Source organism: Cervus canadensis, chromosome 2, assembly GCF_019320065.1.
Source record: "Cervus canadensis isolate Bull #8, Minnesota chromosome 2, ASM1932006v1, whole genome shotgun sequence".
Taxonomy (NCBI): Eukaryota; Metazoa; Chordata; class Mammalia; order Artiodactyla; family Cervidae; genus Cervus; species Cervus canadensis.
The window spans coordinates 90,168,969-90,183,784 of NC_057387.1; the positions used below are offsets into that span (position 1 = coordinate 90,168,969).

The 14,816-nt window shown below is 38.6% G+C and overlaps 1 protein-coding gene across 1 annotated transcript in view; it reads right to left on the bottom strand.

Moving 5' to 3' along the window:
- The window catches only part of RNF11 (ring finger protein 11), a 42,130-nt gene extending 27,905 nt beyond the window's left edge, over nucleotides 1-14,225 (bottom strand). The window contains exon 1 of the mRNA XM_043461364.1: nucleotides 13,835-14,225. Within this exon, the coding sequence (XP_043317299.1) occupies nucleotides 13,835-13,957 (123 nt within the window). The 5' untranslated portion in view covers nucleotides 13,958-14,225. The remainder of the gene's footprint in view (nucleotides 1-13,834) is intronic.
- Between the last annotated feature and the right edge of the window lie 591 nt (nucleotides 14,226-14,816).

A 14,816-nucleotide genomic window follows, 5' to 3' on the forward strand; every position in this document is an offset into this window, starting at 1 on the left:
AACCCACTTCATTCCAGTATCCCATTCTTCTGACAGATTCACTCTACTGGAAAGGACTCCCAGGTTCCCATGACTGCCTTTGAGCCAAATCTAGTGTATTATATCTATTTTGATTCTTCTGCTATTCCACTGCCATACTGTGCAATTACTTCTGCCATCTAAAACTCAATTCTCATATAGCTGACTAACTCTATAGCTAACTAAGCTGTTTCTTCATCTATAAAATAAGAATAACATTCACTGTCAAATAATTATTATGAAAATTAAGAACTTCCAGTTTCTGATCTAGCATGCAAGTAGAACCAGTGCTAGGGTAGAAAAACCTAAACTATAATTCTGCTGGGAGCTGTATGATTGCTGGGGGTTCAGTATGAACTAGCCTGAGTTATAAACTCCAGGGGAACCCCACACTAAATCTGTAAGTTTTACTTCCATGAGCTATACCAGGTCCTCACAGTAATTATTAGAATCACTTATTATTAGGTTATTAATTATTATTATATTACTAGATTATTTAAAAAGTCCCCTCATGCTTGCAAGAGGAGGAGGAGGAAAGGAACTATTTTGATATATGTCAGAGCATTCTATTTTTCTTCACCTTAAGGGGCAGAGGTGGACACAATAAGAACTAGGAATTGCAAATTAAAACAAGTAAACAAAAATATCACTACAAACCTATTAGAATGGTGAAAACCTAAAACACTAGACAATATCAAATGCTGGTGAGGATATGGATGGAACAACAAGAAATCTCCTTCACTGCTGGTGGGAATGCAAATGGTACAGCCACTCTGAGAGACAGTTTGGTGGCCTCTTACAAAACTAAACATACTCTTATACAATCCAGCAATTGTGCTCCTTTGGTATTTATCTAAAGGAGTTGAAAACTTAACATCCACCCAAAAAACCTACACATGGATTTAACAGCAGCTTTAATCGTAATTGCCAAAACTTGGAAACAACCTTTATGTAAATAAACTGTAATACATCAAGGCAATGGAATACTATTCAGAGCTAAAAAGAAATGATTAACTAAGCCATGGATAGACATGGAGGAACCTTGACTGCATATGACTAAATGTAAAAAGTCAATGTGAAACGGCTACATTCTATTTGATTCTAAATATAAGACATTCTTGAAAAGACAAAAAAACTGTGGAGACAGTAAAGGATCAGTGGTTGCCAGGGGTTAGAAGGAAGGGATGACTATGTGAAACAGAGGATTTTTTTAGGCAGGACAAATATCTTGTATGATACTATAATGAAAGAGCCATGTCACTGTACATTTGTCCAAACTCATGCAATGTACAACACCAAGAGTGAACCTTCATGTACACTATGGATTTTGGATAATAATGATGTTTTAGGGTAGGTTCATTAAGGAAAAAAAAAATTAAATGTGGCCCAATCAAACTCCCAGCTGACTTATTTTCAGAAATTGACAGTGATCCTAAAATTCATATAGAACTACAAAGGACTAAGAATAGCCAAAACAATGTTGAATAATAAGAACAAAATTTGAAGATTCACATTTTCTGATTTCAAAATTTACTGCAAAACTAGTGTACGCCTAGCATTAAGAACAGACATGTAAAATCAATGGACATAACAGAAGAGTCCAGAAATAAACCCTTAACACTTATAGACAATTTGGGGCACAACAATGAGGAAGCAGTATTCAAAAAGTGGTGCTCTAACAGGATAGTCCATGCAAAGTAATAAATTTGGGCTTTCTTTACACTCTACACAAAAACTGACTCTTAGAAGAAAACACAGGAATAAATCTTTGTGAACCTGAGTTAAGCAAAACTTGCTCAGACACAACACCGAAAGCTCAAGTGACAAAAGAAAAAATAAACTGGACTTTATCAGAATTAGCAATTTTTGTGCTCAAGTAATGCCATCAAGAAAGTAAAAAGACCACAGCAAAGGAAACGATAAACAAAATGAAAAGATAACCTACAGAAAGGGAGAAAATATTTGGAAATGAAGCAACCAACAAGGGATTAATTTCCAAAATATATATATACAAACAGCTCATGCAGTTCAATAAATTAAAAAAATTAAAAAAAATAGGCATAGATTCAAATAGACATTTCTCCAAAGAAGACATACGGATGGAAAAAAGCACATGAAAATATGCTCAACACCTCTATTAGAGAAATGCAAATCAAAACTTCAATGAGGTATCACCTCACATCGATCAGAATGGACATCATCAAAAAACCCTACAAATGATAAGTTCCAGAGTGAGTATGGAGAAAAGGGAGCCTCCTACACTGTTGGTGGGAATGTACATTGATAAAGTCACTGTGGACAACTGAATAAGGTTCCTTGACTAAAAAACAGCTACCATATGATCCCACAATCATATAGTGTATATCTGGAGAAATCATAGTTTGGGAAGATACATGCACCCCAACGTTTACTGTAGCACTACTTACATAACCAGGACATGGAAGCAAACTAAATGTCTATGGACAAAAGAATGGATAAAGAAGTGGTATATGCATACCATGGAATATTACTCAGTCATAAAGAATGAAAATCATGCCACTGCAGCAACATGGATGGACCCAGAGATGGTCATACTAAGTAAAGGAAGACAAATAGCATGTGATATTGCTTATATGTGGAATATAAAAATAACATGGTACAAATGGACTTATTCACAAAACAGAAACAGACGCACAGATATAAAAAAACAAACTTATGGCTACCAGGGGAGAAGTGGGGGAGGGATAAACTTGGAAATTGGAATTGACATATACACACTACTATACATAAAACAGATAATTAACAAGGACCTACTGTACAGCACAGAGAACTCTACTCAACACTCTACAACCACCTCTATGGGAAAAGTACCTACAAAGGAGTGATGTGTGTACATGTATGACTGATTCACTCTGCTGTACAGCAGAAACGGACACAACATTGTAAATCGACTCCACTCCAATAAACATTAATTTTAAAAAAGTGAAAAGACAATCCACAAAACAGGATAAAACCTGCAATCTCATATCTGACAAGGGATCAGAATATACAAAGAACTCTTGACAACTGAATAATAAAAAGACAATCTGATTAAAAGTGGATAAAAGATCTGAATAGACATTTCTCCAAAGATACACAAATGGCCTAGAAGCATACAAAAAGACGCTCAACATTAGCTTTTACAGAAATGCAAGCAAAACCACAACGAGATATCACTTCATAGTCATTAGACTGGCCATTTAAAAACAAAGCAAAAAGCAGATAACAAGTTTTGGTGCTGATGTGCAGAAATTGGAACCCTTGTGTACTGCTGGTGGGAATGTAAAACTATACTACAAGTGTTCAGGAAAAGTCTGGCAGTCCCTCAAAAAGTTAAACATGGAATTATATGACACAGCAATTCTACTAGGAAGTGTATAAACCAAGAGATAAAAAGACATAAAAACTTTAATTCAAACATTTATAAAGGCATGGCTGATTCATATCAATGTATGGCAAAAACCACTAAAATATTGTAAAGTAATTAGCCTCCAACTAATATAAATAAATGAAGAAAAAAAAAAAAAAAGCATTCGTAAGAGCCAAAAAATGGAAGTGCAAACATTCATCAATGATGAACGGCTAACAAAATGTGGTTGATCCATGCAATGAAATACTTCACAATAAAAAGGAATGAAGTCCTGATATATACCACAGATTCATATAGATGAATCTTGAGAACAGTAAGTAAGAGGCCAGCAACAAAAGACCATATATTAATATTGGTATGCACTTCTCATGTTTTTAGGTGCTAAGTCATGTTTGACTCTTTGGAACCCCACAGACTCTAGCTCTCCAGACTCCTCTGTCCCTGCAGGATTTCCCAGGCAAGAATACTGGAGTAGGTCGCCATTTCCTTCTCCAGGGGATCTTCCTGACCCAGGGAATCTTCCTGACCCAGGGAAGACATGCATTGGCAGGTGAATTCTTTACCACTGAGCCACCAGGGAAGCCTGCACTTCTTATTGGGGAAATACAAATTAAAACTACAATGAAACACTTCTACAGACTTATTAACTCCAAAAGAAAAGCTTGACTGACAATACCAAGTGCTGGTAAGGATACAGAGCAAATAGAACTCTCATACACAGTTGATAGGAGTGTAAACTGGTGAAACCACTCTGGCAACTGTTCCATTACCCAACATTTCTACTCCTGAATATACACAAATAGGTATTTATGTATATTTTTAAAAAATGTTCATAGCACATTCATACAGCCAAAAACTAACACAACCCAAATACACATCAAATAGTAACATGGATTTTAAAAGTATATTTGGGGACTTCCCTGGTGGCTCAGCTGGTAAAAAATCTGCCTGCAATGTGGGAGATCTGGGTTCGATCCCTGGGTTGGGAAGATCCTCTGGAGCAGGGAAAGGCTACCCACTCCAGTATTCTGGTCTAGAGAATTCCATGGACCGTAAAGTCCATGGGGTCACGAAGAGTCAGACACAACTGAGCGACTTTCACTTTCTGGTGGTCCAATGGTTAAGACTTTACCTTCCAAAGGGTTCAATGCCCGGTCAGGGAGCTATAATCCCACGTGCCTTGGGGCCAAAAAACCGAAATATAAAAAAACAGAAGCAATATTGTAACAAATTCAATGCAGATTTAAAAAAAAATGATCTACATTTTAAAAAGTGTATTTATTCAGCTGAATCCTGTACAGCAACGAAAAATAATGAGCTGCTCCCACCAATATGAAACAACATAACTGAATTTCACAAACAATGCTGAACCAATTATTTAAGTTCAAAATTGGGTAAAAACAAGATAAGGTGTTAAGAGGTCAGAATAGTGGCTACCTTTGGAGAAGGGGCATTGTATGTTGGAGGGATATGAGGGAGCCTTTTGAGGGGTTGGATATTGGCTATATACTGATGGTGGTTATAATATGTAAGGGCTTCCCTGGTGGCTCAGATGGTGAGGAATCTGCCTGCAATGCAGGTTCACTAGGTTATGTAGCTAAGGGATTGTTATTTATACTATTAAAGATATAGTCTTTATTGTATTATATATAAACAATAAAAAGGTTTTACACACACATATTATACTTTAACTGTACAAGACTATACAACTCCCTCTAAATTCATGCTCACCACCTACTGATTATGCTTCTGGCTTCAAGCTCCCCAACTCATAGTTTAATCAGGGCAGTTCTTCTCTTTTATTCCTTTTTTATACTGATGCTCATCATTTGATATCTTCAGAAGCTAAAGAGTTATTTTGTGATTCACTGCCCTATATTATAAATCGATCCTCCAACTTAAGAAGTCTGAAACAATTTAATATTTGATTATACTGTTTCACACTGAATAAATGCTTCATGTATATACATTAATCTTGTCTCCTTAAAGTAGTAGCTCTTTAGGGATAAAGAACTCATTTTTCCTTTTGTCTTGGTGCCCAACACATACCTACTGATTGGTAGAAGAAATGAGGTATCAAGTGTCTTGGTTTTTAACCTTAAAGCCTTATGGTAAACTACTTTTTTCCACAAATATAATAATTAAATTGTTATACAAAATTATGTGCAATTTTAACTAACTGGGACAATTATAAAAGTCTCATTCTCCTTAAAGTCAGTTAGCTCTATAAGAATTCAAAAAGTTTTAATAAATTTAGGAACTACTATGTCTGAAGGATTGCTTTCTTCGTTTCCATACTTTCAGATCCCTTATTTACCTTATTGTACACTCTCTGGATTAAGTAACAAGATAATTGCTCAACTGCCCCTGGGAGCACACTCCAGGTTTGCTATTTAATTAAAAGATAGGTATATGTACATTCACATTAAAATGAGCTCAAAATATTTTTAATTGGTTACAAAAAGGAACTCTTCAAAGACTTCAAAAGCAACATACCACAAAGTCAAATACAAAACCAAAAGGTCAGCCAGATTCCCCAAGAGCAGAAAATATATTTAGTTCTCCCTTATCACTTTACTTTTCAGTTGCATGTAGCAATCTCTTCTGCCATTAAAACACATACACTTTGCCTATCTATATGCTTGCTTTTCTTTACATCTTGCACTTATATTTCCATTCTGAGTCTTTGGTATTTTTACCATCTCACTCTTAATTTCATTTATATCACAAGTGCAAAAATCCTGAATATTGAGCAGGTTAACAATATCATAAGTACTTGTTAAATTCAATATTAAAAGTTACTGACAAGTAATCAACCCCTGGGAATTTGTTACAGTCTTTAAAATAATCTATGATACAGGACAGAAACACAGCACCCCTAACTCTTTATATCATCCCTAACTCTTTGCTTGAAGAAAGGTAATACATAGAAGATAATTATATTCAGAAATGGCTTGGGGCAAGATGACAAAGAAATATAACATCTAATTTAAATTGTATTTATTTACATCATCCTCTTTCCACTCCCTTCTTCATTTCCACAAGTTCTGAAGTTGGCTGAGACAGTGAAGACAAAAAGTAGTGGTGTAAGTTGAAGAAAAAAGTCAGGGAGAACCTAGAGTAGCCAGTCTGTGTAATCTATCTTAAGTATTAAGACTTTTTAAAAGATCAAAATTTTACAAAAATATGTACCAGAAAGTACTAACTAAAAAATATTTTAAGAAAATCAAGTTCTCAGATCTTCTGTACCGAGTACTCATTACCCCTATCTTTTCAAGTTACCCTATAGTTAGAATTAAACTCTAACATAAACTGCCCTAATCTTAAAGGTGCTCATACATTCTTAATGGCAAAGCATCAGCCTTAATTAAAGGACATCCAGAGTGGGAGATCATGCACAGACAAAATTCCTGCAACAACGGTTACAAATAAACTGCTTATTTAAAAAAAAGAAAGATGAGGCAAGCTGAACACAGACCAAACTCAAATGAAAATAAAAGTAAAGAGATTAACTTTGCCAAAGCTTATGCACTTTATAAATTAGAAGTGATGGGACAAAACTGAATATAGTCAGATAAAATAGTTAACATGGAAGAGAAAAATAGCAGAACCCTCTAAAGTACAAAAGCCAAACACTAAAGCACAGGATTCTGGGAACAATTTACACAGAAGTCAACAACCATAAAACTTCACACTCACATAAAAACACAGTAACTGATTTTCACATTTATTCAAGTATTTGAGTGTCTGCTATGTAAAAATAGTTCTAGCAATGCAAAGATGAATCATCAGACTTGGATTCTGGTAGGGGAGATGTAACATTGTTATAAAGAATTAAAATCAAATAGGAAAGGTAAAGTGTCCTAAGAAAGGTAAACAAGTGCTAACTGAGTTCAGATTAAGAAGCTATTCATGTTGGGGGAGATCAAAAAAGGACTCCTAACATTTGAGCTGGACACTGCAAACTAAAATTTACACTGGGAATGATTAAGAGGGGTATTCTGGGCAATGAGCAAAGGCAGAGGCTGGGTACCAGAAGGCATACATATATACTGAGTTGGCCAAAAAGTTCATTCACATTTCTCTGTAACATCATTCAAAAACCCGAACGAATTTTTTGACCAACCCAAATTATAGAGCAAATGTCAGTCTGACTACAGTACAGATTTTATGTGCATATGTGTGTGTGTTCAGTCGCTCAGCTGTGTCCGACTCTTTGAAGACTCCATGGACTGTAGCCCACCAGGCTCCTCTGTCCATAGAATTTTCCAGCAAGAGATTAGAGAGAGTGTGTGTGTGTGTGTGTGTGTGTGTGTGTGTGTTGGGGGGGGGGGGGCAGTTGGCCTTTGGACAGATGTCTGCCACCCTACCTCCCCAGATACCAGCATCTGAAAAAAAGCAAACTTTCCTTTCCAAAAAAGAAAAAAACCGTAGTGAGTTGCCATTTCCTTCTCCAGGTGATCTTCCCGACCCAGGGATTGAACCCTCATCTCTGGCATCTCCTGCATTGGCAGGCAGTTTCTTTGCCACTGTGCCACCTGTAATTTCATATGAGACTACAAAAAGCTGGGAAAGTATAAAAGAAGTCAGATTATAACTCTGAATGCTAAGATAGGTCTTCAGCGATGAGTCATGAAGAATCCTTAAGGATTAAGAGGCAAGGGAATCTGATTTGGACAGAATCTACTGAACAACAAGGGATGAAATGAATGGGGAGAAGAGGAGACATTAAACAGTAAATTGTGAGAGGTCATGAAGACCTCAGTTGCAGTGGTGATGGTGTAAGAGGGAGAAGGCAGAGTTCTAGGTCTATAATGTGTAAGGTGCCATTCCACTCTACTGAGAAACTTTTAAAATCTGAACACATCATTCTTACTTTTAAGAAAACTGTGATCTGGAAAAATAATAAATGTTAAAGCATCAAGAACTAATTAAGAAGGTAATATATGATTTCCAGATAAATATTACACAGAAAAAGTACTGTACTTGAAGAAATCAGGAGAGGGGGAAAAAGTGGAAGCTTTATTAAAGAGGTTGGAGTTGATCTGCACCTCAATGAAAAGGTAGAACTTTAAGAGAGGAGGGATAAAATCTCACAAACAATTCGATTAATAAGAGTAAGATATGTTAAACAATTTGTTTATTAAGAGTAAGATATGTGAGATACATTGAGGTAATTTTCAGCAAAATGGTAAACAAAACACTAATACATTAAAAATAATAATACAAAAAAACCCCTCAAAACCTCAATTACTTGAATTTCATAAAGATATAAAAAAAAAAGGTATTATTTATTACAGGTTTGAAAGCTTAAAAATAAGTATTTTCTTAGTCTAGATTTATAAAAGAGAGAGTGTTCTAAAGGAGAGACCACGCCTTAAAAAAACAACTTTCAGGCAGTTTGAAATATCCAAAATGTTTTGTTATTTGTGAAAGAAGTTCCTCCAGACATAACATAATCTGATAAACCCTCTTCATATTCTACATGTAAGTAACAACCACGATATGTACTCAGACCCATTTGACTCCAAAACCAGAGCTACAATTGCACTCAGTGCTATATTATAATTTTTCTTCTGATTTCAAAATCTCAAATGTATTAATCACAAAGCGCAGGGCAGAAGTAAAAGATCAGTAAATCTCAAACTACTGAACATACAACTGCTGCAAAACTGAGAGATACCACTTTGTGCAAATATATACCTACTCAGATAAAAATACTGTAAAGAGCTTTTTTGCAGTCATTGAATATTAACTTTTTAACAGAGTGAATTAACCTATGAGGAATGGGGGTCTTAGAGTGACTAGTGGTTTTTCAATTAGTTCACTTACACCTTCCAAGGCTGGGCTATCTTACCTGGCCCTTTCCTCAGACTTTCATGACTTATCTTCCCTCTAACAACCCTTCTAAGACTGTCCTTGATGGGTAGATGTCCTTTGTATTCTTTTAAAAAATTCCTTCCCTAAAGAGTAGATGGTATGTCAAATTTCTTCTTTTTTTATTTTCTAATTCAAGAAAAGCTCTAACCTCTTATCTCAGATTTCTTTAAGGACAAGGATTCACATTCTTTCTCATACAATAAACATTTTGTTAAGATTACAAAGGGTTGAAAAGAATTACACTATTTTATCAATGATTATTTTAAACCAATGACTATATTTAGTATTATTGGGACTAGATTTTTAGGATTGATTTCTTAAAAATGATCCACAATAAAGGAAAAAGGCACTAGGAATATGCATAATTTTTATAAGACATTCAACTGCACTTGCCTTGCCTCAAAATAAATACATTAATTCGTTTAAAGGAAATCCAGTCTTCAACCAGTAACTGAGTGCCTATTAAGTCCCGGCACTGTTCTAGACACTTGGGAAACCACAATTTTTTTTTTTTAAACTCCCTTTCTTCATGGAGTTTACCACCAGTGGGAGATAATAAATAATGTTAGAAAATGATAAATGCTATGGGGAAATAACAGAACAGGGTAAGCTTAGCAGAGTGCTAAAGTAAGTGCAATTTTAAATAGGGTGGTCACAGCAATCCCACTCCTGGGCATACACACCGAGGAAACCAGATCTGAAAGAGACACATGCACCCCAATGTTCATCGCAGCACTGTTTATAATAGCCAGGACATGGAAGCAACCTAGATGCCCATCAGCAGATGAATGGATAAGGAAGCTGTGGTACATATACACCATGGAATATTACTCAGCCATTAAAAAGAATTCATTTGAATCAGTTCTAATGAGATGGATGAAACTGGAGCCCATTATACAGAGTGAAGTAAGCCAGAAAGATAAAGACCAATACAGTATACTAACGCATATATATGGAATTTAAAAAGATGGTAACGATAACCCTATATGCAAAACAGAAAAAGAGACACAGATGTACAGAAGAGACTTTTGGACTCTGTGGGAGAAGGCGAGGGTGGGATGTTCTGAGAGAATAGCACTGAAACAAGTATACTATCAAGGGTGAAACAGATCACCAGCCCAGGTTGGATGCATGAGACAAGTGCTCAGGGTTGGTGCACTGGGAAGACCCAGAGGGATGGGATGGAGAGGGAGGCGGGAGAGGGGATCGGGATGGGGAACACATGTAAATCCATGGCTGATTCATGTCAATGTATGGCAAAACCCACTACAATACTGTAAAGTAATTAGCCTCCAACTAATAAAAATAAATGAAAAAATAAAATAAAATAAATAGGGTGGTCAGAGAGGATTTAAGAAAGTGTCACAATTTGAGTAAAAACTTGAAGGAAGGGAGTCAGCCATGATGATACTTGGGGGGAAAGTACTAAAGGCCCAGAATCAACCAGGGCAAAGGTTCTGGTGTATCCTAGAACAAAGAGGCCAGAGAGGTTAAAGAGAAGCCAGCAAAGGGCAGAGTAGTAGTAGGTATAAAGAGAACTATGTTTGCGGGCAGAGAGTACAGATCATGTAGGGTTTATGGGACACTAAGGAATCTGGATTTTACTTTGAATGAAATGAGGATTCACAGAAAGTTTGGTAGAGTGTCATGATCTGTTTCACCAGAAACAATCTGGATGATAGATTAAACATGGATTAAAGGGAAAGCAAGGGTGAAAGCAGGGAGACCAGTGAGGAGGCTACAAAAGAAACCCAGGAGAGAAATATGTATTTTCCATAAACTTGACCACAATTTGTTTATGCTTACTTTCAAGCATAAATAGATAAAACAAATCTCAGATCCTGCTAACAGGAAATTACTGGATCTTATTGAAGTTTATTATAGAGCTCTTGGCATATACATGTACACACATCTTTTAACTACTCACTGCAGAATACCAAATGTGTTCCTTTACAATCAGTTATTCTCTGAATTTTTAAAATATCCTTTTGTAGCTGAAACTATTCTTTAAAGAAATAAGTCAGTATTTCTATAGCTGTCAATTATATACTATATTTGAAGAAAAAATAAGTTACTTCTGTTCATTATATTTATAAAAGTATAAATTATTTATTTATCTTGGATTGGTGTTTCTCAGACGATCTGAATTTTACATTCCTAACACATTTCACATTCCTAAAACATTTCAGTTCCTTCAGGTAAGACAAATTTCTACAAAAGCTTCTCTTTTTATACTTCTATCTTTAAAGAAATTACTTTCTTTAAATTGATACCAAAGTTGCCTAGCAGTATCTGGGTTTTCATTTCAGGAAAGGGCAACCATGAAAAACTCCCACTGTCACAAATAACATGTCCCAAAAAACACTTCTACATGATACCAAAAAAACTATTATCTTAATCCTCCTGGAAAAGGCAAATATTGAATACAATCTCCATAAATTCTGAAGAAGTTATTCTTAACAATGTATAAGATATACATGTATATAAGAGAAAGAGTACAGTAAGTTGAAGGTATTTTAATTGCTTAGAAGAGGACTAAGGAATATAGGAGATTTTGAAATAAAAACTCATACCTCTAAAAAATTTTTTTCATGAAATGGAAATAAGCACACTGTCCTATAACATTTATGAAGGAAATCAAGAGTGAAATTTGAAGGAAAGTAAGAGTGAAACAATTTACTTGCTTCAAAGACTCAGGAAAGCACTTAGATTTGGCTTGGATTTTTAGAGACTTCTCCTATGACAATTTTTTGGAAGAAATGGGTGTATAAACTTACACAGCAATACTCAATTCAAATTCATTAATTCACTCAACATTTAAGTGTTTATGTGCCAGAAACTGCACTAAGCACTGGGGGTAGTCCCTGTTCTCAAGGGCTTCGAGTTTTCCCTTCTTCCAGTTACTGAGCAACTACTATGAAGCCAGATGTTGTGGATACAACAAACAGGAAACAGAGTTCCTACCTGCATATACTGGAGAAGGAGGGAAATGCCTCAAGAATGAGACACACATCTAACTTAACAAGGACAACGTGTAAGTGTTATATGTGTTGCTTTTGAAAGTGCGGACACTTCCTTCATGGGGGACACAAAGCAGGGAGTGATGGATTCAGGGAGAGAGGGAGGGGAATTTAGGAACTTCAGATACAGCTCAGCTGAGTCCTCAAAGAGGATTACACGCTCACCTGCTGACCTTGGGGGAAGGGTTCCAGAGAAAGCAACTGGAGCTAAGGAAGAGAGGTGAGAATAAGCTGTTGTGTTTGACAGGCCTGGAATATGAATGTGAGGGATAAATCACAGAGTCTTCCGTATGCCACATGAAAAGATGCGACTTCACCAGCATATATCAAAGGCCCCTGATGGGTTTTACTCAGAAAACTAGCATTTGTGATCAGGTTTTTCTGGTGTGGTGAGACACTGATTTACATAGGAATGAGAAAGGAATAACACTAGATAATGATGTCACCACATGAAACAACAAAGGAGACTGCCCAGTTAGAAAATTAAACCCCAATCAGGAAAAAAAATTAAGCCACTTAACTATCCAAGTCCTTCTGGTGAAGTTTTTAATCAACATCTTGAAAAAGTAGAGGAAAGGTTTATATATATATTATGGATTATAACATCTACATATCTATTTTGAGTTTTCTAAAGAGGTCCTCAGCTCTTTACAAATTATGTAAAGACAGCTGGAGCTGCTGATTGCTGTACAAAAAGCAGTGAAGCTATTTAGAAGACAAGTCTTTGATACATAGGGAGAACCATGAGTAACAGAAGGTATTTCTCAAGTAAGGTTTAAAGGTTTCCAAAGTTCAAGATAATCAAGTTCTCTTAAACCAGCGCGTTTAAAAGGTGTGTCACAGGGGTGGAGCAAAAAGAGGAGGGGTTCAGAATTAATACGGTTGTTGTTGCTGTTCAGTCTCTAAGCTGAGTCCTACAATTAACATAAACACACACACACACACATATATATAAAGAAGCAACTCCATGTTGTTGGAACCAAAATCACTACTTGAAAATCTCCCAAGCACAGGAAGAAATGAACGCCTACTAAATTCAATGAATACAAACAGACGAGAGGGAGGAGAGGAGGATCACACTTGAAAGTATAAATGGGGTGTATGTGTGGCGGCGGGTGGGGGCGGGGGGAGGTTAACCACTTATCCAGAACCCATAATCCAGCCGGTGATGAGGAAATCATCTTCGAATCTCACAATTCAAATATAAAGGCAAGAAAACATCACTTCCGAACTCCACAATCTAGCCACCAGTCACTGGTCAAGGGGATATAATCACACACTCGAATCCCAGAACTCAAGGACACAAGTACCATCCCCACACTGCTCGAAAGAAGGTGAAGGATTCCCCCTAAACTGACGATGGGAGCAATCACACTTAAACCCAGCCCTAAGGGGGGGTCAGTGCCTCCCAGGCCAGGTGTTGCCGAGGCCAGGGACAGTGACAGACAGCCCCCAAGCCCCCACAATCTCCGCCAGAGCCGCCTCTACTCCTCGCACCCCCCCTTCCCCAACACACACCCTCCCCTACCTGATATGGCGGCGGCGGCTCCTGATCCGGCTCCGTCCCCTCGCCAAAGCTGGCCCGGTCGGACTGAGACTCGTGAAGCAGGGAGATGTCATCCGAAGTGGGGGACTTGAGGCAGTTCCCCATCTTCTGGGGCTGGGGTGTGTGATCTGGGGAAGGAAAAAAGCAGTGGCGGGGTCGTTCGCACGCTCCGCGGTCAGCCTCGGTCAGCGAGGTGGGGTCGGGCGGCAGGCCGGGGTTCAGGCGGTAGCGGCTCCCCCGGCCCCCGGCGCCGCCGAAGGGCAGCTCATGCCAGTCCCTGGGGCTGGGGGTTTAAGGCTGGGCCGCGGGTTTCCCGGGGTCGCGGCGGTTGCCTCCTCTGAGGCGGCGGCAGTGGCGGGGGGGGGGGGGGGGGAGACGAAGCACTTCCCCACCCCGCCCCCCCGCGGGGCGGCGGCGGCCACGGAGCTGCTGGGCCTAATCCAGGTCAGGAGGGGGGGGCGCGGCCGTCGCGGCTCCCTCAGCTGCTGCCTCAGCTGCTGCTGCTGGCCCCGCCGACGCCGGAGCCGCAGCCGCGGGCCTCATCCTACTCCGCTTCGCAGCGGCGGCGGCGGCCAGAACGAGGCCAGCTGCGGGCGTGCGTCACGCCGCCGTGCGTGCCCTGGTCCCGCCCCCGGCGCTGGGAGGCGTGGGTAGCTCCTGCTGCGCTCCCGGCTCCTTTGCCACCCCCCGCCCCTCCCCCGTCCCCAAGCAGCTGTTTCTGGGGCTGCGTCAGTTTCTGCTTCTCTGACTGCCTGGGACGCGATTCCGATACCTCTTTCGGGTCTTCGGTTCCTTCCCACGCCAACTGCTCCCTCTTCGCTTGTCTCAGCTCTTACCTGTGCGTTGTTTTGACAGTCTTCTCACCACCTGCCAAGTAATCTATTTTTAAACCCATATCTGAATGGATCACTCCCATGATTAAAATATTAAAGGGTCTATCCCTTCAGAAGAAAAGTCCAGACTC